Source organism: Anser cygnoides, chromosome 2 (assembly GCF_040182565.1).
Source record: "Anser cygnoides isolate HZ-2024a breed goose chromosome 2, Taihu_goose_T2T_genome, whole genome shotgun sequence".
Lineage (NCBI taxonomy): Eukaryota > Metazoa > Chordata > Aves > Anseriformes > Anatidae > Anser > Anser cygnoides.
Genome location: NC_089874.1, coordinates 72,249,909 through 72,268,742, shown reverse-complemented (window position 1 = coordinate 72,268,742; position 18,834 = coordinate 72,249,909). Strand labels below are relative to the sequence as shown.

Below are 18,834 nucleotides of genomic sequence, written 5' to 3'. Positions count from 1 at the left end.
GTGTCAGCTGCAGGTGCTGTTTGCAGCCTCCTGTAAGCAATGCCTCAGCTTACATACCTGCCTGGGAAAGCCCAAATCTTTCAACCTTAAGGTTTCCAAAACATGTAGCAGGTGGCTAGCCCCAGCCACTTGCTGCTGTTTGAGGTGAAGGTCAGAGTTGTTCCTGAACCCTGTTACTGCTGGAGGAGCGATGGCAAAGACTCCTGTGGGAAAGGCTGCTGAGTCAACCACAGAGTGTGCGGCTACCAGCAAGGCAGAGGAAAGCCTCCACGCTGTAAAAATAGCTACACTAGAAGCCCTAATATACTTAAGTGCTTATTTTTCCATGTGTGATCTCATGTAAACCAAGCTGCTGGGCAGTATGACATAGCAGTTGGCCAAAAATAAAGTGTAACTCAATCAAAACTTTTTTTTCTGAAGTTAACCTTTGATGGGTTGAAGAGATAGGTATCCTGTTTTTCATTTCCATTAAGTTATTGTCAGGAAAAAAAAATCAACAGAGAGAGAGAGACAGGTGAAGTTGGGACTGATGCCTGGTATCCACTTTGTGATGCTGGTAATAGGTTAAGGATAGGAATTGTAGCTCTTTTGCACGTGAAAGTTATGCATATAATACAGTGAGAAAATGTAAGTGGGATTTCTCTGGGTGCTTCTGCAGTTGATTTCATTGAACTGAATTTTAGTGTCTGTTTGATCCTGCAGAAAAGGCACAGACTTGATAGCATTTGAAGCTGAAGTCCATGAAGGAGACCCAGTACCAACATCCTTGGAACAACACTTTCTAATCCATGTTGCAAAACCTGAGCAAAATGTCTTTAGGGGACCGTATGTCTTTAGGGTTCATTTTGCTTCACTGTTTGATGTTTGGCCTGTTACTTGTTTTTGTTTGTTTGCTTGTTTGTTTTGTTTGTTTGTTTTTATTGTTATCAATTGTGGTAGATCTGTCTTGTGAAAGTTGGACTGAAACCACAAAAACCCTTTGACAAAAGTCATTGAATGCCTGGAAACGCTGGTAATTTGACCACTGTCCTGCCAGGGCTAGAATTACTCTCTTCAGGAAGAAGAGTGACTTATGAATCTCTTGCTGATAGAAAAACACCAAGACCTAAGGACTGAGATTCCTTTCCTCCAGCCTAGAAAACAGTGGAAAAACCTTTGCGATCCTGAATTTCACATGCAGAAGCACATGCATCTTGTGGAAAAACTCTGGTTACAAACAGGCAGATTTTGGGGGTTGTTAGCCAGGGGAGAAAACCCCAGATATCACTGTCTTGTCATTGCTTTTTCTTCTGCAGATCCTCTGACCTGTTTCTGCTGGACACACGGGCAGTGTGGGCCTCGGAGGAGGGATGGCTGGAGTTTGATGTCACTGCCACCAGTAACATGTGGGTGATGAACCCTCAGCACAACATGGGGCTCCAGCTGAGCGTGGTGACCCTGGACGGTAGGCCATGGGCCAGTTAACATGAGTCATCTCGTGAGCCTCTTGGATGCTGTTTGGAAGTGGTGCTAACAGCGTCCAGTTTTAATGCGGGTGGCTGTAATGATGGCACTTCACAGAGCACAGAAAATCTGAAAGGTGGAAAAGGAGAGAATGTAAGACAGTAAGAGGTTGAGTGTTGCAGGATAAGCAGTAGGGAAGGAGAAGATCTAAGTGAGCAGATGGCAACTAAAGACAACAATGACATTTTATGTCTGTGGGAACTGGCCTCCAACCTTATATTTTCTTCTTATCACTCCATCCTGGATTTTGGTACAACTGTGGGGTCAAATGAGACAGAAGGACTGTTAACTGCTCTCCCTGAGGAAAATGCAGTGCCAGCCTCCACCTCCCCAAATGTGTTGAGAGCCTATCTGTGTACTCCTGGCCAAAGCACCTCTCTTTGCCCTTTACTTTCCCCAAAGGTCTCCTAGCTCCATCTCTGCTCCTTGTGTTTAAACAGCCACTGAGACAGTCACTGGCAGCTGCTTAAACAGTCCTGAGACATCCAGGCATTGTGTTTTATATATCTATCTCTATACCTGTTTAATGCCTAAAATGGAGTAGAGATTGCATAGGGGGTACCAAAGAGCCAGATGCCATGGTGGAGCTTCTTGTCCAGGGTGGATGGGTTGCTGTTGTAAAAATGTCCACAGGTCATGGTGGCAGGAGGGGAGGGTTTAATGATAAAAGAGAAACAGCATGATCAAGAAGAGAGGCAATCCTGTTTATTGGGGCACTGCAGTGCTGGAAAGAGCAATCCAACTGTGTAGTTCCTCTAACAAAAACTTTTCTGTTTCATTTGAAGGTTTCAGTGTAAATCCTAGAGAAGCAGGCCTTATAGGGCGAGATGGCCCTTATGACAAGCAGCCTTTCATGGTGGCCTTCTTTAAAGTGAGTGAAGTCCACGTCCGGACCACTAGGTCAGCGACGAGCAGGCGCAGGCAGCAGAGTCGAAACCGCTCCACCCAGGCTCAGGATGTTTCCAGGGTGTCGACTCTCACAGGTAATCATGAAACACCCACTCTGTCTGGGAGCTGGGGCCTCCTCTTGTGATGTTCCTGTTTGCATTGGTGTGCAAAAGCAAGAAGGGGGATGTGAGGTGGGGTGCCCCTCCTTGGGGGCACAGGTTGTATCTGTGATGGGATGGGAGTGGCAGTCTCATGTAAGTAAATTTACAGGAGTTTTCAAACCCAGGGTGGAATACAAACCGCTGTGTGAAGTCACAGCCATCAAATTCAATATTTGCCTAGAATCATGCCATGTGAAATGCTATATTTAAAAGATACCATTTCAGTGTACGCTGGGATCTATCATATTGCTTATACATGTTTCTAGCAGGGTCATCATTTGGTTTTCTTTGGAAAAACCCTTTTAGAACAGCATGAGATTTTTTTTCCCTTTGTTGGAACAGTAGTGTAAATGGTGAAGTTCATTTCCAGGCATGCAAGCAGGCTTGCCTGTTTGCTGTGGAAAGATTGCATGTTGCTGTGTTGTACAAGCTTGTGAGTGTTGCTACGTGCTGGTGGGACAACTCTGAAATTTTGATGAAAATTGAGAAAGTCTTGCCTTGTGCATTTTAACTGCTTTGCAGCTGTTCTGCCCTATGTCACAGTGCTGCAGGCTTTCATTCACTGAGTGCCTTCTTTCCTCTCAAACATTTCAGCCAATTCCTAGTTACTTGATTAATTTGCTTATGCTGCCCCCTTCTTTTCCAATAGGATCCCTGCTTTTCCTGCATCTAGGCATGACTAAACCCCCAGGAAGAGAGGTGGTTTTGTTAGTCTTGTTGTTAGTTTCGTTGCGGGAAAATGAGCCAGCCTTGCTAAAGCTTCACCAGTGTGAACCCATTGGCTGCATCCTGCTCTGGTGTGCTCGGGCAGTGGGCAGGCTGCATCCACAGTGGTCATGCACATGCTGCTGGGTCATGGGTAGGGCTGGCAGCGGTGCTGCACTGGAGGCTTTTTTCTCTGAGGCTAGCAGTAGAGCTGGGGAGCATGGGCAGGGAGGAGACGTGGGGAGCTGGCATCCACACGGTCTAGTGAATGAGCAACCTCCCTGCCCAGAACTGTGGGTACTGTTATTCGTGTAGGAGCTGGTAGCAGTGCCAGGATGGGCTCCAGCTTCCCCTCCTTAGCTCTGCAGATTTCATAGCACTGAAACCGAGATTTGACTACAATTAAATCAGGAGATGTGTTTCAAAGCTCCAGAGGAAGCAGATACATTGGGCGAAAAGGGCCATTTTTATATTGCTGGTTTCTTGACTACAACAGGCATGAGATCATAAAATTATTAAAAAAAAAAAAAAAAAAAAAAGAGGGAAAAATAGCTGGCTGTTGTGTGATCATAAGTGTGTGGTTTTTTTTTTTTTTTAGCTCTTCTCACTCAAAGACAGCTTTAATTTAAAACTTGGAATTTGGCAGTTCAGTAGTCAACAAGGTATAGTTGAGCCTCTATGGATTTAAGGCAGGGAAAAGGAGAGGAATTTAAAGTTAAGATGTATGTTTGGTTGGTTTCTGTGTTTAGAAAAGAGAGACTGCGTCAGCTCATTTTCCTTTCAGTGTTACTCTCTCAGAGTCTGTTCTCCTTAAGAAGTGGTTGATTTAATAGTCCAAGAGGCACTGATGACCCCGCAGGCACGGCTCTATGGACCAGTGTGGGTTTTTAACATTAAAAAGATTGCAGGGATTTTTTTCTTTTTTAGTTGGGTGGATTCCTACGTACATGCCCCACTTGTGCACAGCAGGACTGGGGAAGCTTTTGCCACAGGGCAATGTAGGACATGAACCCAGAGGTTACCCTGACAGCCACCTTGCTCCTGGGGGCACCCAGACACACTAGGACCTGAGGTGGGTACAGGACCACACACAGACCCCACCTGCTCAACTGCCCACCTGCATATCTTCCTCTTTCACTGTATCTTGCATCTCATCAGATTTTTGGTGCGTACTCTACCAGCTGGGAGATTGGTGCTACCCTTCAGGGCTTGAGGGCAGTTTCTTTCATGGTGATCCAGGCAGCTGGTTGGTGCTGGTGCTTTTTTTGTGGATTGAACCATCCCTCCTCTATGTGAGCCCCTTTCCCAAATGATGCTGTGATTTAGGTTGGGGTGCTGTGTTTAAAAAAGCCCTATTTACTCTCTAAATATGGAAAGCATTTCAAGTCCCGCCATTAGGAGCATTTGAAGTGTGCTGCTGGACTGGCACTGGATCTGGTGAGCCAGAGGATTTTGTTAAAGCACGCTACTGCCTGCAGGACTGGGACCCTGCTGTGTCTTCTGTGATGTGCAGTTCTTGTCCTGAAGTCAGTACCAAGTGCTCAGAGGCTAAGGTTATGGCTGTGGCATAAGAATGCAAATAGTCTGTAATTTTTCGCCAAGAATGCTCATTTCCCTGAATTATAAACACGTAATTATAATTGGCTTATATAAAGCAGAACTGAGTAACCCCCATGGTTATGAACTGCTTTGACATAGAGTCCTGCGTCAATGCATTCCTGGAGCCAAGCTCTGGTCTCGTGCAGAAGGAGGATGAGCAGGAAGAAAAGGAAGTATTTTTGGCTGTTAAGGCAGAAAATCACGCGTCATCTCAGGCCCAGGACACAGAGGCACGATGTGGGTGGGAGGAGAGTGCAGGTGTTTTTCCACAGTTGCCTCCAGGGTCTGGAGGCCATTGCCAGGCCATGTCTACAGTGGGCTCAGCCGATGCTCTGGGCTGATCCTGTCATTAACCTGAAGACCTGGGGAGTCTTCAACCCAACAGATGGTGATCCTTGAGCATGAGTGTTAGTGCTGTGTGGTCAGCTCCTCCGTAGGTTACCTGAAAGCTGGTTTGTGTGTGTGGCCGTCTCCTTGCCCAGTGGCAATAACCATCCTCTTCCACAATTCATCCTTCGGGCACATCCCACTCCATGCCTCATCCTTATTGAGACGTTGTGGTGTAAACATCCAACTTCTGGCTGCTCATGCTGCTCTGAGCAAGACTCACTTGCACAGAGATCTTCACAAATTAGAGGGCTGGCCAATCACCAGCAGCATGAAGTTTAACAACATCTGCACCTGGGAAGGGTGCAGATGGTTATACGTACAGACTGGGGGATGAGAGGCTAGAGAGCAGCCCCGTGGAAATGGATCTGGGGGTTCTGGTTGATGACAAGTTGAATGTGAGCCAGCAGTGTGCCCTGGCAGCCAAAAGGGCCAGCCATGTCCTGGGGTGCATCAAGCACAGCACTGCTAGCTGGTCAAGGGAAGGGATTGTCCTGCTCTACTCTGGTGCGGCCTCACCTCGAGTACTGTGTACAGTTTTGGGCACCACAGTATAAGAACAATAAAATTATTAGAGAGAGTCCAAAGGAGGGCTACAGAGATTGTGAAGGGTCTAGAGGGGAAGACGTATGAGGAGCAGCTGAGGTCCCTCGGTTTGCTCAGCCCACAACAAAGCAGGCTGAGGGGAGGCCTCATGGCGGCCTGCAGCTCCCTCACAAGGGGAGCGGAGGGGCAGGCGCTGAGCTCTGCTCTCTGGGGACAGCGACAGGACCCGAGGGAACAGCATGGAGCTGGGACAGGGGAGGGTCAGGCTGGGGGTTAGGAAAAGGTTCTTCACTGAGAGGGTGGTTGGGCACTGGAACAGGCTTCCAAGGGAAGTAGTGACAGCACCAAGCCTGCTGGAGTTCAAGAAGTGTTGAACAGCACTCTCAGACACATGGTTTGATTTTTGGATGGTCCTGTGTGGAGACAGGAGTTGGTCTCTCTGAGTCTTGTGAGTCCCTTCTAACTTGGGATATTCTATGGTTCTGTAATTCACACAACACCCCCTTCTTTTCAGTCCTGGAGGCCCCAAGATAAGATGAGATGCCCCATGAGAAGCAGAGGGGCTCTCAAGGTGACACTTCCATGCAATGCTGCATATGCGTGCTGCACTCCAGTACCGGCAGGCTACCCTGTGCGTGTGGGAGCTCGATACCTCAAAGGGCAGTACGTGCATACACTGAAGGCAAGTAAGGTCAATAAGGCCAAATGCTCTCACAGTGGCAGGGATCTTGTTAATAAACACCATTATCTCACATAAAATCTATTTAGTGGAGGTCTCAGATGCAGTGCAGCCAGCATTCCCATGTGCCATAACGTGCGTGTCCTCTCCAGCCCCAAATCTCCCCTTCTTCCCACCCAGGCAGGCCACTTTCATGTGAAGTGGGCTGTTGTTAACTGTGCGTTCAGTTTACACCAGCTTTATCTGGACAAATCACCAAAGTCAAACACCAAGAAGAAGGGGCTGGCCTAAGAGACCTCTGTCAGAGCTATTTGGGATGACAGAGGCAATTAATTACCCTGTGGAATTTGGTAAACTGGCACCTTGGGAGCAGCGAGGGTATTCTCAGATGGATCAACCTCAGTAAATATTTATATCTTCTTTGCTAGCACTTAATGTGGGAGAGGTTATAAGAAATCTGAGGTTGGTGTGTAACTATCTGTAGGAGGAAGATCATTAGGGTCAGACTATGCTCTCTCCCTTTTCAGCAATGCAAATGCCAGTGTCCAGCCTTAAGAGAAACATCTGTGCCGGCAGAAAGGCAGGCTTGTGTCACGGTGCATTCTTGGTGAGGGCAGGCAGCCTTTGGAGCAGGCACCCATGGAGAGGAGCTGCCCTAGCTCTGCTGCTGGAACTGCCCTGCCCTGGGGCTTATTTTTAAGTGCAGAACAAGGGGTGTTCTTCTATTTATTTATTTATTTATTTATTTATTTATTTATTTATTTATTTTAGCCTGTTGCAAGTACCAAGCTGGTATTCCCAAATATACCAGAGACAATTTGCTAAACCCACAGTGGGCTTGTAGGAAGTCCCAAAGCAGGCCCATGAACTCACAGAGATAGTGGATATCTCTGGGAAACATCTTGCACTGAGGATGGCAATTTGGGCTGTTGAGCAAACTGGACTGGGGCAGCTGACACTGCTTTCCTGGGTCGAGATAATGTGTTGTGAAGGCTACCTTCATTAGATCAGTGTGCTTGAGCTCTCAGCCAAAACCCCATTTTTTCAGGGTCATAATTGGGAGTACGTGGCTCTAGGGCATGTGCCAAGCCCCAAACCATAAGAAATGGATCATTGTCTATTGCTGCATTTTTTCCCCCATCTGTAAAAGCACTGCTAAGATGTTTTTAAAGGTTTGTAGCATCCCTAAAGCTGGGCTAAAGGCAATTCCCCATGAATGCAGACAACGTTGCTTGCAAGGATTTGCCAGCTGTAATGCAAACTGGAGGACAAAACTGCAAAACCCTGGAGTGATAGACCTCGGGTCCTGTGCATTCACCATGGAAGAGCCCCCCATTGTCGAGGTGGTCAGTGGAAGGGAAGTGCAACATTGCAGTACTTTGTTTGGTAATCACTGACTGTTTGGAGCTTGACAGATGGATGTGGCACCACCATGAAGCTGAAAGATTTTGAAAGAAATCCTCAAGTATTCGAAGGACGCAGTAAGAAAACATATAACAAGTGGGAGAGAAGGGGTAGGGTTATATGTGAGAGAGTGCAAATCCCAGGAAAAGGGATGTTCACTATGTTGACACTTAGGTAGGTGAGCTCTGTGTTTGGGCAAGTGAGAAGGCAGGAGTGGCTGTGTCCACCTGGGATAGAGAGTAGCTGGCATGCAGTGCAAGGTATGAATTAGGTGACATTGAGGATTTTTAGGGGCAATTTTACACAGAGTGAGAGGACACACTCATAGTATGTTCTGCTTGGTATAATTTGTTAAGCAAATTTTTTTCCCTCTGTTTTCTGGAACTGCTGATTTGCTTGCGGCCTTCCTTCCCACTCCTGTTTTCTCTGCCTCCCTCACCTTCACCCCTTTCCCGTAGCTAATTAGGGTAAATTGTAGCTGTATTTGGGACATATCATAGCTCTGTGTCCTTTGTTGTGAATAGATAAATGCCATCTAACCAGCCACCATAACTCCCTGTCAAATACAGATGTTCTTTCCCTAGCAAACAGCATATTTCCCATAGAACAATGAAGTCATGTTTTCAGGGACTAAAATGAAAGCCTTTGACCACCAAAAATATCCTCTGCTCATTTTATTTCTCATTATGAGAAATAATATCATTTAGAAACATATGATCATTTAGAAACATCTCACGCTAGAAATTTCAGGGACTGAAAAGCTTCATCTGGAAAGAAAAAAAAGCAAACAAACAACAACCCACACCCTGGTTTCTGCTGGGTATGTCTGGTTTGAAAGTGGAAAGCTTGAACAGAAAGGCTTTCCTCCGTCCTTGCTACCAGGCACTGCTGAAATAGTGTGTGTTTATGTGGTAGCAGCCTGTTAGCCAGCTCTGCTCACCTGGTTCGTGATTGAAGCAAACCTATTGAAGGCCTGAAATGCAATCCTGATAGTTTAAAACCCAAACTGCTTCTAAAAACAGCTCTCTAATCTTTGGTGGTTTGGAGTCTAGGTTTGTTTTGAGGTGTAGGGTTTTTTTCAGACCTCAGTGTTAACTGTACCCAGCTGTAACACTGGGCTGCCCTTAATGTCAGTTGGATGTGCTTCTAGTATTATAGTTTTTCTTCTGAATAAATATTTGCATTTGTAGTTCCCAAACTTGGGGGGTGAGGGGGGAGAGAAGAAGAAGAAAAAGAAAGGCTTATTCAGAGCCAAGGAAAAAGTCACTAAAAATATTTTTCTATCCCAGCTGCCACACTTGTGGAAAGCTGCACTGGGACCGTGCCCTTTCAGGCAGCATTAGGGGCGCCAGGGGGCTGCTTGGCTGGGGCAAGGCATCAGCATCCATGTGTGGCATCTGCCTGTGTGCAGCAGAGTGTCTGGTGAAGCAATGGGTGGAAACACTGGGAGGCCGGGTCCAGCTCCAGGCTCTGCCTGCGGGACAAGTGTGTCGGTGTCACCACGTGCACGGGGAGCCGGGCTCCCACCATGCTTCCCATCGTGGCTGTCGCTTTTTCTTTGCCCTCCCACATGCTCTTGGGCGTGAGGGTTGCCTCTCACCGTGGGGGAGATGCTCAGCCACCGCCCATCCAGGCGGGATCTGGGCAGCCATCGGGGAGTGAAAGGCCCCTCTGTCATGGCTCAAGTCCTCCCTTCGCCGCGGTCCCAGGTGTTCGCGTGCAAAGCCGCCTCTCTTTCCAAATATAGATGGGAAATTCCACTCACTATTCAAAAGCTGCATTTTGTAGGGCTGTCAGAGCAGCTTCTGCATGGTCAAAACATCGCTGCGGTAAGGGTCAGGGCTTGGTACACCATGTTTCTCTGTATACAGTGTTGGCATTAGGAAGTAAGTTAACGGTGTGAGCTTGTCAAATCCTGTGTCAACTGCAGATAAACGTGTTGCCAGAGAGGTTTGGTGGGTTCCGGGAAGGAGTTTTACGGGGTGTGGATGATACAGGTCTGAGAGCAGAGGTGCTATGTGGAGCCATGCTTGGCGCAGGCTTGGGGGAAGGCACAGACTGAGATGGGGCAAGTGGCTTTGCTGGCTACAGGACATCAGAACTGTGCAAGGATGTCTTCTAACAGGTATGGGGTGGCGAGCAGCCTCCCTGAGACTGTATTGCTTTTGGAAACTGTGCATTTTGAGCGTATCCCCCGGGGCAGAGCACACTGGAAACGTGAGCACGCAGCAGGGACATGGCACATGCCGGCCGAAGGAGCAGAGATTTATTTTTAAGAAATTATTTTAGGGGAGGTGTTTTCTGAGGACTGCTTGTCAGGTTTTTAAGGGAGACTGAAGGAGTTGTAACTGAGTCACTGTTACTTGGGTGCCGCCATTCCCACAGGCATCTTAAAAACTTCAGGCCTGCTTTGGATGTCCCTCAACACCCTTCTCTGGGCTGCTGATGGGAGTATGCTCTTTCTTGTTGCTGAGCCCACAGTGTGCACATCTGCCCAGCTGTGTGCTCCAGACTGGTTTACCTCCTAAATTCCTGTTTTCTTCTTTTTTATTTTAACAGATTACAACAGCAGTGACTTAAAAACAGCATGCAGGAAGCATGAACTTTATGTGAGCTTCCAAGACTTGGGATGGCAGGTGTGTGATGTTTCTCTCTGGGTAAACCAGACATTTTGTTATGAAATGTTATCTAAACAGTGTCATGGTAATTCCACTCGAGGCTGCCATTATGCTTTAAAATGTCCCTTGTGCCTCCCCATTAAAACCAGTCATAGTGAAAGGCAAACAAATATTGTTAGCTGTGATATTTGATAGAATCCAGAGGAAGTTTGATACAAGATTCAAATACATGGTCATTCTCTGTCACTCATGGGAGTCACAGCAAGGGCTCCTATCTGTGCACTTGATAAGGATAATGATAAGGAAAAAAATGGTTTAAGTATCGGTTTTAATGAAATCAAGTTTTTCTAGAGATCAGCTTTGTTTTAACCTGTGCTCCCAAGGGGGCTAGCACCGAGTGCAGTAGTTAGACCAAAGATTGGTTTTAGTTGCAATGCTGCAGGGCTAGAGGGGTCCTTAGGGCAACTTATTTAGGGCCAAGACAGTGTCATTAATTGTCATGTTTCACTGAATGGCCTTTTTTTTTTTTTTAATTCAGCACTTTTTTGTGTATAGAGCTAGCGAAGTCTCACCTCCCCACGCCCTTTGCAGTGCTTCCCATACACCACATTAAACCACAAATGTATTTACATAGCCAGTACTTGCTTCTGTATCAAGAGAGTGACTGTTTTATGAAGAGCAGCTCTTACCCAGGAGCAAATTATGGGTGAGCAAGTGCTGTAAAACAAAGGGGTAGTTTTGATACACCCAGGAATCATCACATCAGCAATCACACAGCAGACTTAGCAAAGCTGTGGTAACATTTGCTGGTTGCCTAGTTACTGCTATAGCAAAATTCATGCTACCACAGGTACGTAGTGTCAGGTAAAGGAGAAATACTCTAAGACTCTTAAGAACAGCACCAGTGAGTGCTTCCTCCTGTACGGTTACTGCAGAGCCTGATACTGATGGAAGAAAAATGTTTCTTGTTAACTGGTGATGGTTCTTTAAAACCACCTTTCTGCACTATTAACACATGGGCCAATTTTTTTATTTTAATTTACTTTTGGCTCTTTTGTAGCAGCAGGAGAAAAATCTGTAATTTTTTTTGTGTTATCCCTATGGCAAAGCATCCCCTCCTTCCACAGCATTCTGCTCATTGCCAAGGGGTCCCCTGGCACCTGCAGCTGTGGCAGGCTGTCCTTCCCCTCGTGTGGGAGTGTGGCAGCAGTGAAGTTAGACAGATGAAACTTCCTACAGTGACCCTAGGAAAGGTAGTTCATCCAGCAGGCCTAACCTGCAGGAAACATTGGAACATGAAGGCATCCAAACCATAATCCTCACAAGGCACCACAGCAGCAGTTTTAGAAATAAGACTGTTTTAGTTTGTGGCAGTTAAGCTGTGCGTAGCAGTACACCATTCTTTGGACGTTAAAATCAGTGTGTCCATGGAAAAGTCACAGCTTACAAAAAAAAAAAAAAAACCTTTCAGTGAAAACACATTTTTCACCCTCAAGACAAACTTAGTGGAAAATTTTCAGCTGCTCTTAATTGCATCCAGTTGTCTGTAGAAGCTGGCAACTTTTTCATTTCAATTAAGTTCTGTTTGTTTCCTAAAAAGGACTGGATAATCGCTCCAAAGGGCTATGCAGCTAACTACTGTGATGGGGAGTGCTCATTTCCACTCAACGCACATATGAATGCAACCAATCATGCCATCGTACAGACTCTGGTAAGTCTTCAGAAAGATCTGTCCCAAAGCCATAAGTGAATTTCTCAAAGAGTTACCATTGCATCAATTGTGTTTTCTTTTTGACAACAGGTTCATCTTATGAATCCTGATTACGTTCCCAAGCCATGTTGTGCACCTACCAAACTAAATGCCATATCAGTTCTTTATTTCGATGATAATTCTAATGTAATCTTGAAGAAATACAGGAATATGGTAGTAAGAGCTTGTGGATGTCACTGACAAACAGTCTTCACATGGACTCTGTGATTCTTCCATGAACTTCCATACTACCTTCTGTACTTTGATGAACTACCTGACCTTGGGAAAAAAAAGGTTGACAGAATAGTTTTCCAAACACCATTTATGTGCCTTGTGCAAGAAAAGGGCTTGGGGAACCGCACACTGTGGCGTGAGCAAACAGTTGGAATTCTTAAAACCCAACCCGACGCTGCAGCAGCCACTCAGTTCCGCGGAGCCAGGGCTCGCAAAGCAGCAATATGCCTGCACACATGCTTTACTTGGCTGGGATGGTCTTCATCTCACATAGCAGCTTGGCCTTATCAGTTGCTTGGATGTGTGCTGCAGTTTTACCAGATGGATACCCAAAAGCAGTGAGTCTTTTTGGGGGGGGAGGGAAGGGGACGGTAAAGAAAGAATTGTTAGTACATCAGACTTAGAGCATACATCATGTACAGAATAATATGAAATGCCTAAGGCTAGGAATTGCCTTTTGTCTAGAAGGACCCATTACTACACCTATACTGTTAGTCTCCTCTTGAAACCTGTCATGATATATGCATCTTAAATTGTGCCAAAGCAAACGTTTTGAGTCCCTTGGTCTCCAAGCAGTTTAAACCTGATGCTGCAAGCGTGAGATGGCTTGGCTGCCCCGTGTTAGAAATACTAGCATGAAGTTGGACCCTGACTGGTCTTTTCAGTTCAGACTGGGCAGTCTAGGTTTATACGCTTGTTCTTATGCAACTTCCTTCCACTCCCTGCATGGAGCTGCCTCATCTACTACCACTTACTCAGGAAGGAAGTCAGGACACTTCTCTAGCTGTAGTTCAGATGTAAAAGTTTAGGGGGCCATTCACTCTCTAGCTGGACAATTTATTTACAGGAAGAAAGAATGTCAGCAATTTAGTTGCTCAAGTATTTGCCCAGCCTTTCCCCTTTGACTCATGCAACTAACAAACTGGTATAAAGGATACAATCACATGGTAACCACAGTTTGTCTAGCAGAAGCTAATAGCAAATTGTTTTGATCAATATTAAACACGTATTAAATGCACTTACCTCTGATTCTTGCATTTAAAAGGCTTCTTGTAAATACAAGCTATAATTTATTGCACTTGTCACTGTATATTCATTGTGCTGTATCATTTATAGAAAGACTGCTTTTTTAAGAAGTTTTTATTTAGAAAAAAAATCGCAGTGTAAACAATTGTACTACTTTGATTTTATACAAGAAACTCATGACATTGTGCTTCACTAGAAAGTTGTTAAAAACATAGTAATAAAGGCTTCCTTTAAGGCAGAAGAATATACATTGATCTAATACATCTGCCAGTACAACACTTAGCTTTCATTGTGGATTTTCTTACACATTTTTAGACTGAACAGAACCAAAGGTTCTTGACAGACAGTAAAGTGAAGTACCAGGAGCATTTCACTGAAAAGTTGGTTGCTGTTTTCCTTTTTTATTAAACAAAAAAAAAAAAAAAAGGAAAAAATCCCTACTCCATATGATGGACAAAAATTGGCATTTTGACAGATTAGTCAAATTAGCCTTTAGCCATACTCATTCCATGAGTTTCTATGCACACAGGATGGCAGAGTTCCGTCCTCGGTTTGCAGCTGTCACCGTGTTATGACAGTATCTGCAATGTACATTCTTTGGATTTCAGTTACATCTAACATGGAGCATCTTATGCACCAAAGAATAGATCCATATTATAATCCAAGGCAACAGAGAGTGCATGGGCCTAACATTCAAACTTATCAACACTTACAGCTTGGAAAAAGGTTAAGGCTTAAGAAGAGTGGGGAACTATTTCAGATGACTGCAGAACAGCTGAGTGGAAAAATTAAACATTGTACTACTTGATGTTCTATAAGTGCTCTGAATTAGGAGCAGGTCAGCACAAAGTCTGAATTCAGGTTAGGGTAGGAAACGTATGTCATCAGCTCTGAGGTCTAACTGATCATTTAATATTAATGGCTTAGCTATAACAGCACCTATTCACTTTGGCTCTATATAAGTAGAGCATAGTTACTCCTCTGGAGATGGACAGAAGCAGCCTACAAAAAATCCACCTGACATACACTATGGCATCAGTAATGTTCAGGCACATGTTACAGTACCATTACTTTCATTATGGCTAGACCTCCCATGCTGAGAGGATTAACAGGAAACAACCAGCTCATGGTGGCTTGGTATCTTCCAAAAGTGTGTGTGTTTTCAATCTCCCATGACTCTCTGTTTCTTAACCAGCAGCTATATTAAGACAAACAGGTTATAAGTGCAGTTGTAGAGGCAGAAGTTAACACAGCTGCCGCTTTTACCTTTTGTGCAGTTTGTAAGGATTACTTTTTAACCAAATCTAACCCAAAGACAAAAATATTCTGCTGGTGTCCTTAATTTGGTTTTCTTAATGTATTTTAGTCTCAAAGGAAACCATTTACATTTCCTTGCGGGAATGCAGAAATGCAGTAATACTACCAATACTGAAAATATTCTCAGTTTGCACAGTAGGTACATGTTAGTTTTCCTTCACAAGTAGGGTAGCATGTCTTTAACACACACACACAGAGGGAAGATACCAATGTTTAGTACATTCAATTTCCTAAAAACAAACAAAAAAATGCCCTCCCACCCCCCCGTACTATTTAAAAGTTAGCAATTACTTAAATCCCTGAACTACTGTACAAAGACAGCCAGGGATAGAGCATCCAGATTTTTATTACAATTCATCTCTTGCTTGACGCAACACAAAGCTATGCAGCGATTCAAGATCTCTCGTTCCGTTGTGTTCGCTGACCTTCTTTCCACCTCGGAAGAGCAGAAGTGTAGGATAACCGCGTACCTTCAAAAAGACACACACACACAAAAAAAAGAAACTTGTCACTAATTTCCAGACTTACTGGTATTTATCTGACTCTGAAAAGCCACCAAACCACTCTAAACCACTAAAACATTTCAATTAAATAACAAAGAAGAAAAAAAAAGAATTTTCACTGCCAACTGCAATTTTTAAAATTTTTTAAGTGGGAAAATACATGGTCCTCTAGGCTCTTCCAACAGCAACTGGAATGCCAGCTCCAGCCTTTGTCTTCAACTGTCTGACTACCAACTCTAAAAGCCATCTTTTTTTTCTAGGAACAGAACTATTCAATGACTACCACAATGGCTTTGGTGGTTTCACAATTTAGGTTCTTAATTTAGGGACTTCTTCACCTTCATCCAATAGTGAGAATGACCAAATCCAAGCAAACTATCCAGGAAAGAAAGTGTGTTACTTTTGCTGATCTCAACTACCTTTTTTCCTTTGGACTAGCTGAGAACCCAGTTTCACTGGCACTAGGCACCCACAACCCAGCAGCCAGCTAGGCTGCATGCTGGAGCCTCTAACATTTGGAACACAATACTATCTAATTCATTTCCAGGTCTTTCACACTTACAGAAAATCTGCTGCAGACATTACGTTCCACGGTGCAGTCTACTTCTGCTATTTTGACATCAGTCAAACCTGGAAATTGCTCTTTGGCAAGGTTCTCCCAAGTTGGAGCCAAGTTCTTACAGTGACCACACCTAGAAACAAAGAGAGAGAGAGAGATTTGTTTAGCAGATACACCTTCTCGTTTATCTCTACTGTCTTATTGCAATATCTGCAAGTTTAACTAGCTGCCTTTCCTATCCCCAAATGATTTAGGCCTCCAACTCCCTTGCCCTATTATGTCAGTAAATGAGCTAAGAAAACAAAAGTGAGTGATTTCATTTAAGTTCAGCACTGAAGTTGTTTCTGGCCTTCATTTGTCTCTTCTGGAATGGTATTCTAGATGTCAGCACATTAACATTTTACTCTACAGAGGAATATGAAACCAAATAAAGATGAGCACAGAGAATACTTAAATGAATGTTAAGCTCATATAGAAATGACCGTGTTTTAGGTAAGGTACAGAATGCCTATAATACAAATTAATTTTTTTAAACAATGACTGAGTTAACTAGTAGTTTGATTTACTTTTCCACTCAGAAGGTACAAACTTCCTGGGAAGAACTTCACTTTCAAGTTTATCCACTACCACTGTACTTTCAGGTAGAGCCAAAATGGAGTCGTGTGGTAGTCCATAAACTTCACTTAGCAGAAAGAAAAAAATAGCAGATCCTAGTCTGATTTGCATTACGTATAGAATTATCCCAGTGATATCACCAATAACACCAAAAAAAAGCCTATTTCTACTTCATTTCCTGATGTTCTAGAATAAGTAAATACAGTAACTTGAGAATGTGGTCCACAGAGTACACACAGTGAAACACTAGTGTCAAAAGAGAAAATGATACTGTAAAATGGCAGGCATTATAGTAAAGTATTAATTTTGTTTATATTTTTAACTTGGCCAAGCCAAGTTCATAACTTGAACTTCTTAAACTGCCTTCAAGAAGAATTCCCAAAGTGCTTTAGATTTTAAGGCTGCATTGCTCATTCTATTCTAACCCAGCTGCACCTTAATTGGGTAATTAGAACAGCCCCGTAATTGCCTTAAGGCTAGATCAGGGCATTTGCAAAAAATAATGAACGATGCCTCTGCAAAAGTTTTCTTAATACAAGCCTGTGTATATTTAAACCACCTTGTTAATGTACAACAGTATAAAAGCATTTCTGACCATGCACAATACTACTAGAACAGGATGACTTTTATGCTTATTACGCAAGTTAACATTAATATTTTTCCAAAACTAACTGAAGAACAGAACTAGCAAGCAACATAATAGTGTTTGCTGAGCCCAACATAAGTTAACCAACTTGGAAGAGAAAAAGGGCATTCATATGCAGTGCACTGTAACTGCATACATAAGCATGACATTGAGAGCTAAAACTAGGATACCAGCTACATAAATATACTTAGTATTTTCCTAAATGGTGGCTTTCTGAACAGTGTGGCCAAGGAGAACATACTGGTTAAGAACCTGTTTCTCTGCAATGCATCCTGAACCACCATCTCTCAGCCTGCCATTTCTGGGAGCCAACAACGCCCCATTAGAATCTCACAAAGGGGATGATGGTTAAGTTGCCATGCTATTGAGAAAAATTAACTTAAAAGGGAGTATGTATCTTTATATCCAACTTTGCCATAAGATTCTCAGATGATGAACTACATCTGCCAACAAGCAGAAATCAAACTAGCATCTTTCTGCTTTGTGCACAGGTATAACCTGAATTTAACAGCCAGTTCTGCTGGTGGTGTAGTACAACAGCCACAGAATCAATCTCAATACCCCACAGTGCACAGAAAGGATATAGGAATTGAATGAAGAGCAGTGAGCATGAAGGGGTGTGGGATAAGGGTGGTTTCCTAACACAATGGTGGCAGATACTTTCCCATATCCAAAAGCAGACCTTTCAGACATAAAAGAACATGGAAGTGGCTCTCAAGCAGCAAACCACGCTACAGTAAAAGGGAAAACAGAGTGGAGAAGAACTGCATCACTCAGATTATGTAAAAATCAAACTTCCCCTGATACGTCTAGCCTACAGTCAGAAACATGGTTGGACCTACTGGCACAGTTAAGAAACAATATTTTGATATTCATGAGTACATTTAAAAATGGGTTGCATTTGCCTGCGTTGCTTTGTAATAACAGTCTTCTGCCACCACAAACAAAAGATCTTTCTATACTCTTCAAGTCCTGCTCTCATTAAATGGCTAGTGATGAAATCAGATACTGAAATTAAGCTTAATTTTCTTTTATCCCCCTACACTAGGTTTCTTTTACTGGCTAGAAGAGCAGACAATGGATGAGAAAGATGGCAAACAAATTCCCTGAAATTCAATGAGGCACAAATAAGATGAAGTCTATAAACCAGATAAAGCAACTTAAAACTTTTTTTTTTGTCTCAGAAAGGGAATGGTAAGAAAAAGGGGGGGGGGGGGGGGGATATTTGTTCTGTGAGTTGGTAATACTGGGGTCTTATGCCAGCTTGGGTCCCAGGCTCTGCTGGATATGCCAGTAATGGCAGAGACCAGATAGGACATGAAGTTTTTTTCCCTAGTGCTTTCCACTCAGTGTCTACACCTACACCATCTGCATCAGTTACTTCAAGAGTAACAGCCCGTTATCCATAGTTCTATGGTCTGTACCAATTTCCAGGTGCTAAATAACACTTCTAGAAGAGGTTGGTTGTGGCAGGAGAGGTCCCAAAGGCCAGCATGTTCTCCTTTCTCAACCAACGCTGCTGATAGCCTCCCTTCAGCTTACCCTAATCAAGGTATGGAAGCACGTTAAGCCTGTGAAGAAAGCTTCACTCTCGTTCCCTGACATTAGCTGGAGTTTGACACAGAAAAGCTTCTCTGCCAGCCTTTCCACAAAGAGGAATCTCAAGAAAGCTAAAAGAGACTGAACATTCTTGC

At 44.0% G+C, this 18,834-nt stretch overlaps 2 protein-coding genes across 3 annotated transcripts in view; one reads left to right on the top strand and one right to left on the bottom strand.

Annotated features, from left to right (window-relative positions):
• The window catches only part of BMP6 (bone morphogenetic protein 6), a 92,826-nt gene extending 77,539 nt beyond the window's left edge, over positions 1 to 15,287 (top strand). Inside the window, exons 3-7 of the mRNA XM_048072067.2 lie at positions 1,296 to 1,444; positions 2,289 to 2,486; positions 10,432 to 10,508; positions 12,091 to 12,201; positions 12,292 to 15,287. Of these exons, the coding sequence (XP_047928024.1) occupies positions 1,296 to 1,444; positions 2,289 to 2,486; positions 10,432 to 10,508; positions 12,091 to 12,201; positions 12,292 to 12,441 (685 nt within the window). The 3' untranslated portion in view covers positions 12,442 to 15,287. The remainder of the gene's footprint in view (positions 1 to 1,295; positions 1,445 to 2,288; positions 2,487 to 10,431; positions 10,509 to 12,090; positions 12,202 to 12,291) is intronic.
• TXNDC5 (thioredoxin domain containing 5) overlaps positions 13,597 to 18,834 on the bottom strand; it is a 22,812-nt gene continuing 17,574 nt past the window's right edge. For both annotated transcript variants that reach the window (XM_048072068.2, XM_048072069.2), the window contains exons 9-10: positions 15,883 to 16,012; positions 13,597 to 15,287 (exon numbers count right to left, since the gene is read on the bottom strand). In XM_048072068.2, the coding sequence (XP_047928025.2) occupies positions 15,165 to 15,287; positions 15,883 to 16,012 (253 nt within the window). In that variant the 3' untranslated portion in view covers positions 13,597 to 15,164. The remainder of the gene's footprint in view (positions 15,288 to 15,882; positions 16,013 to 18,834) is intronic.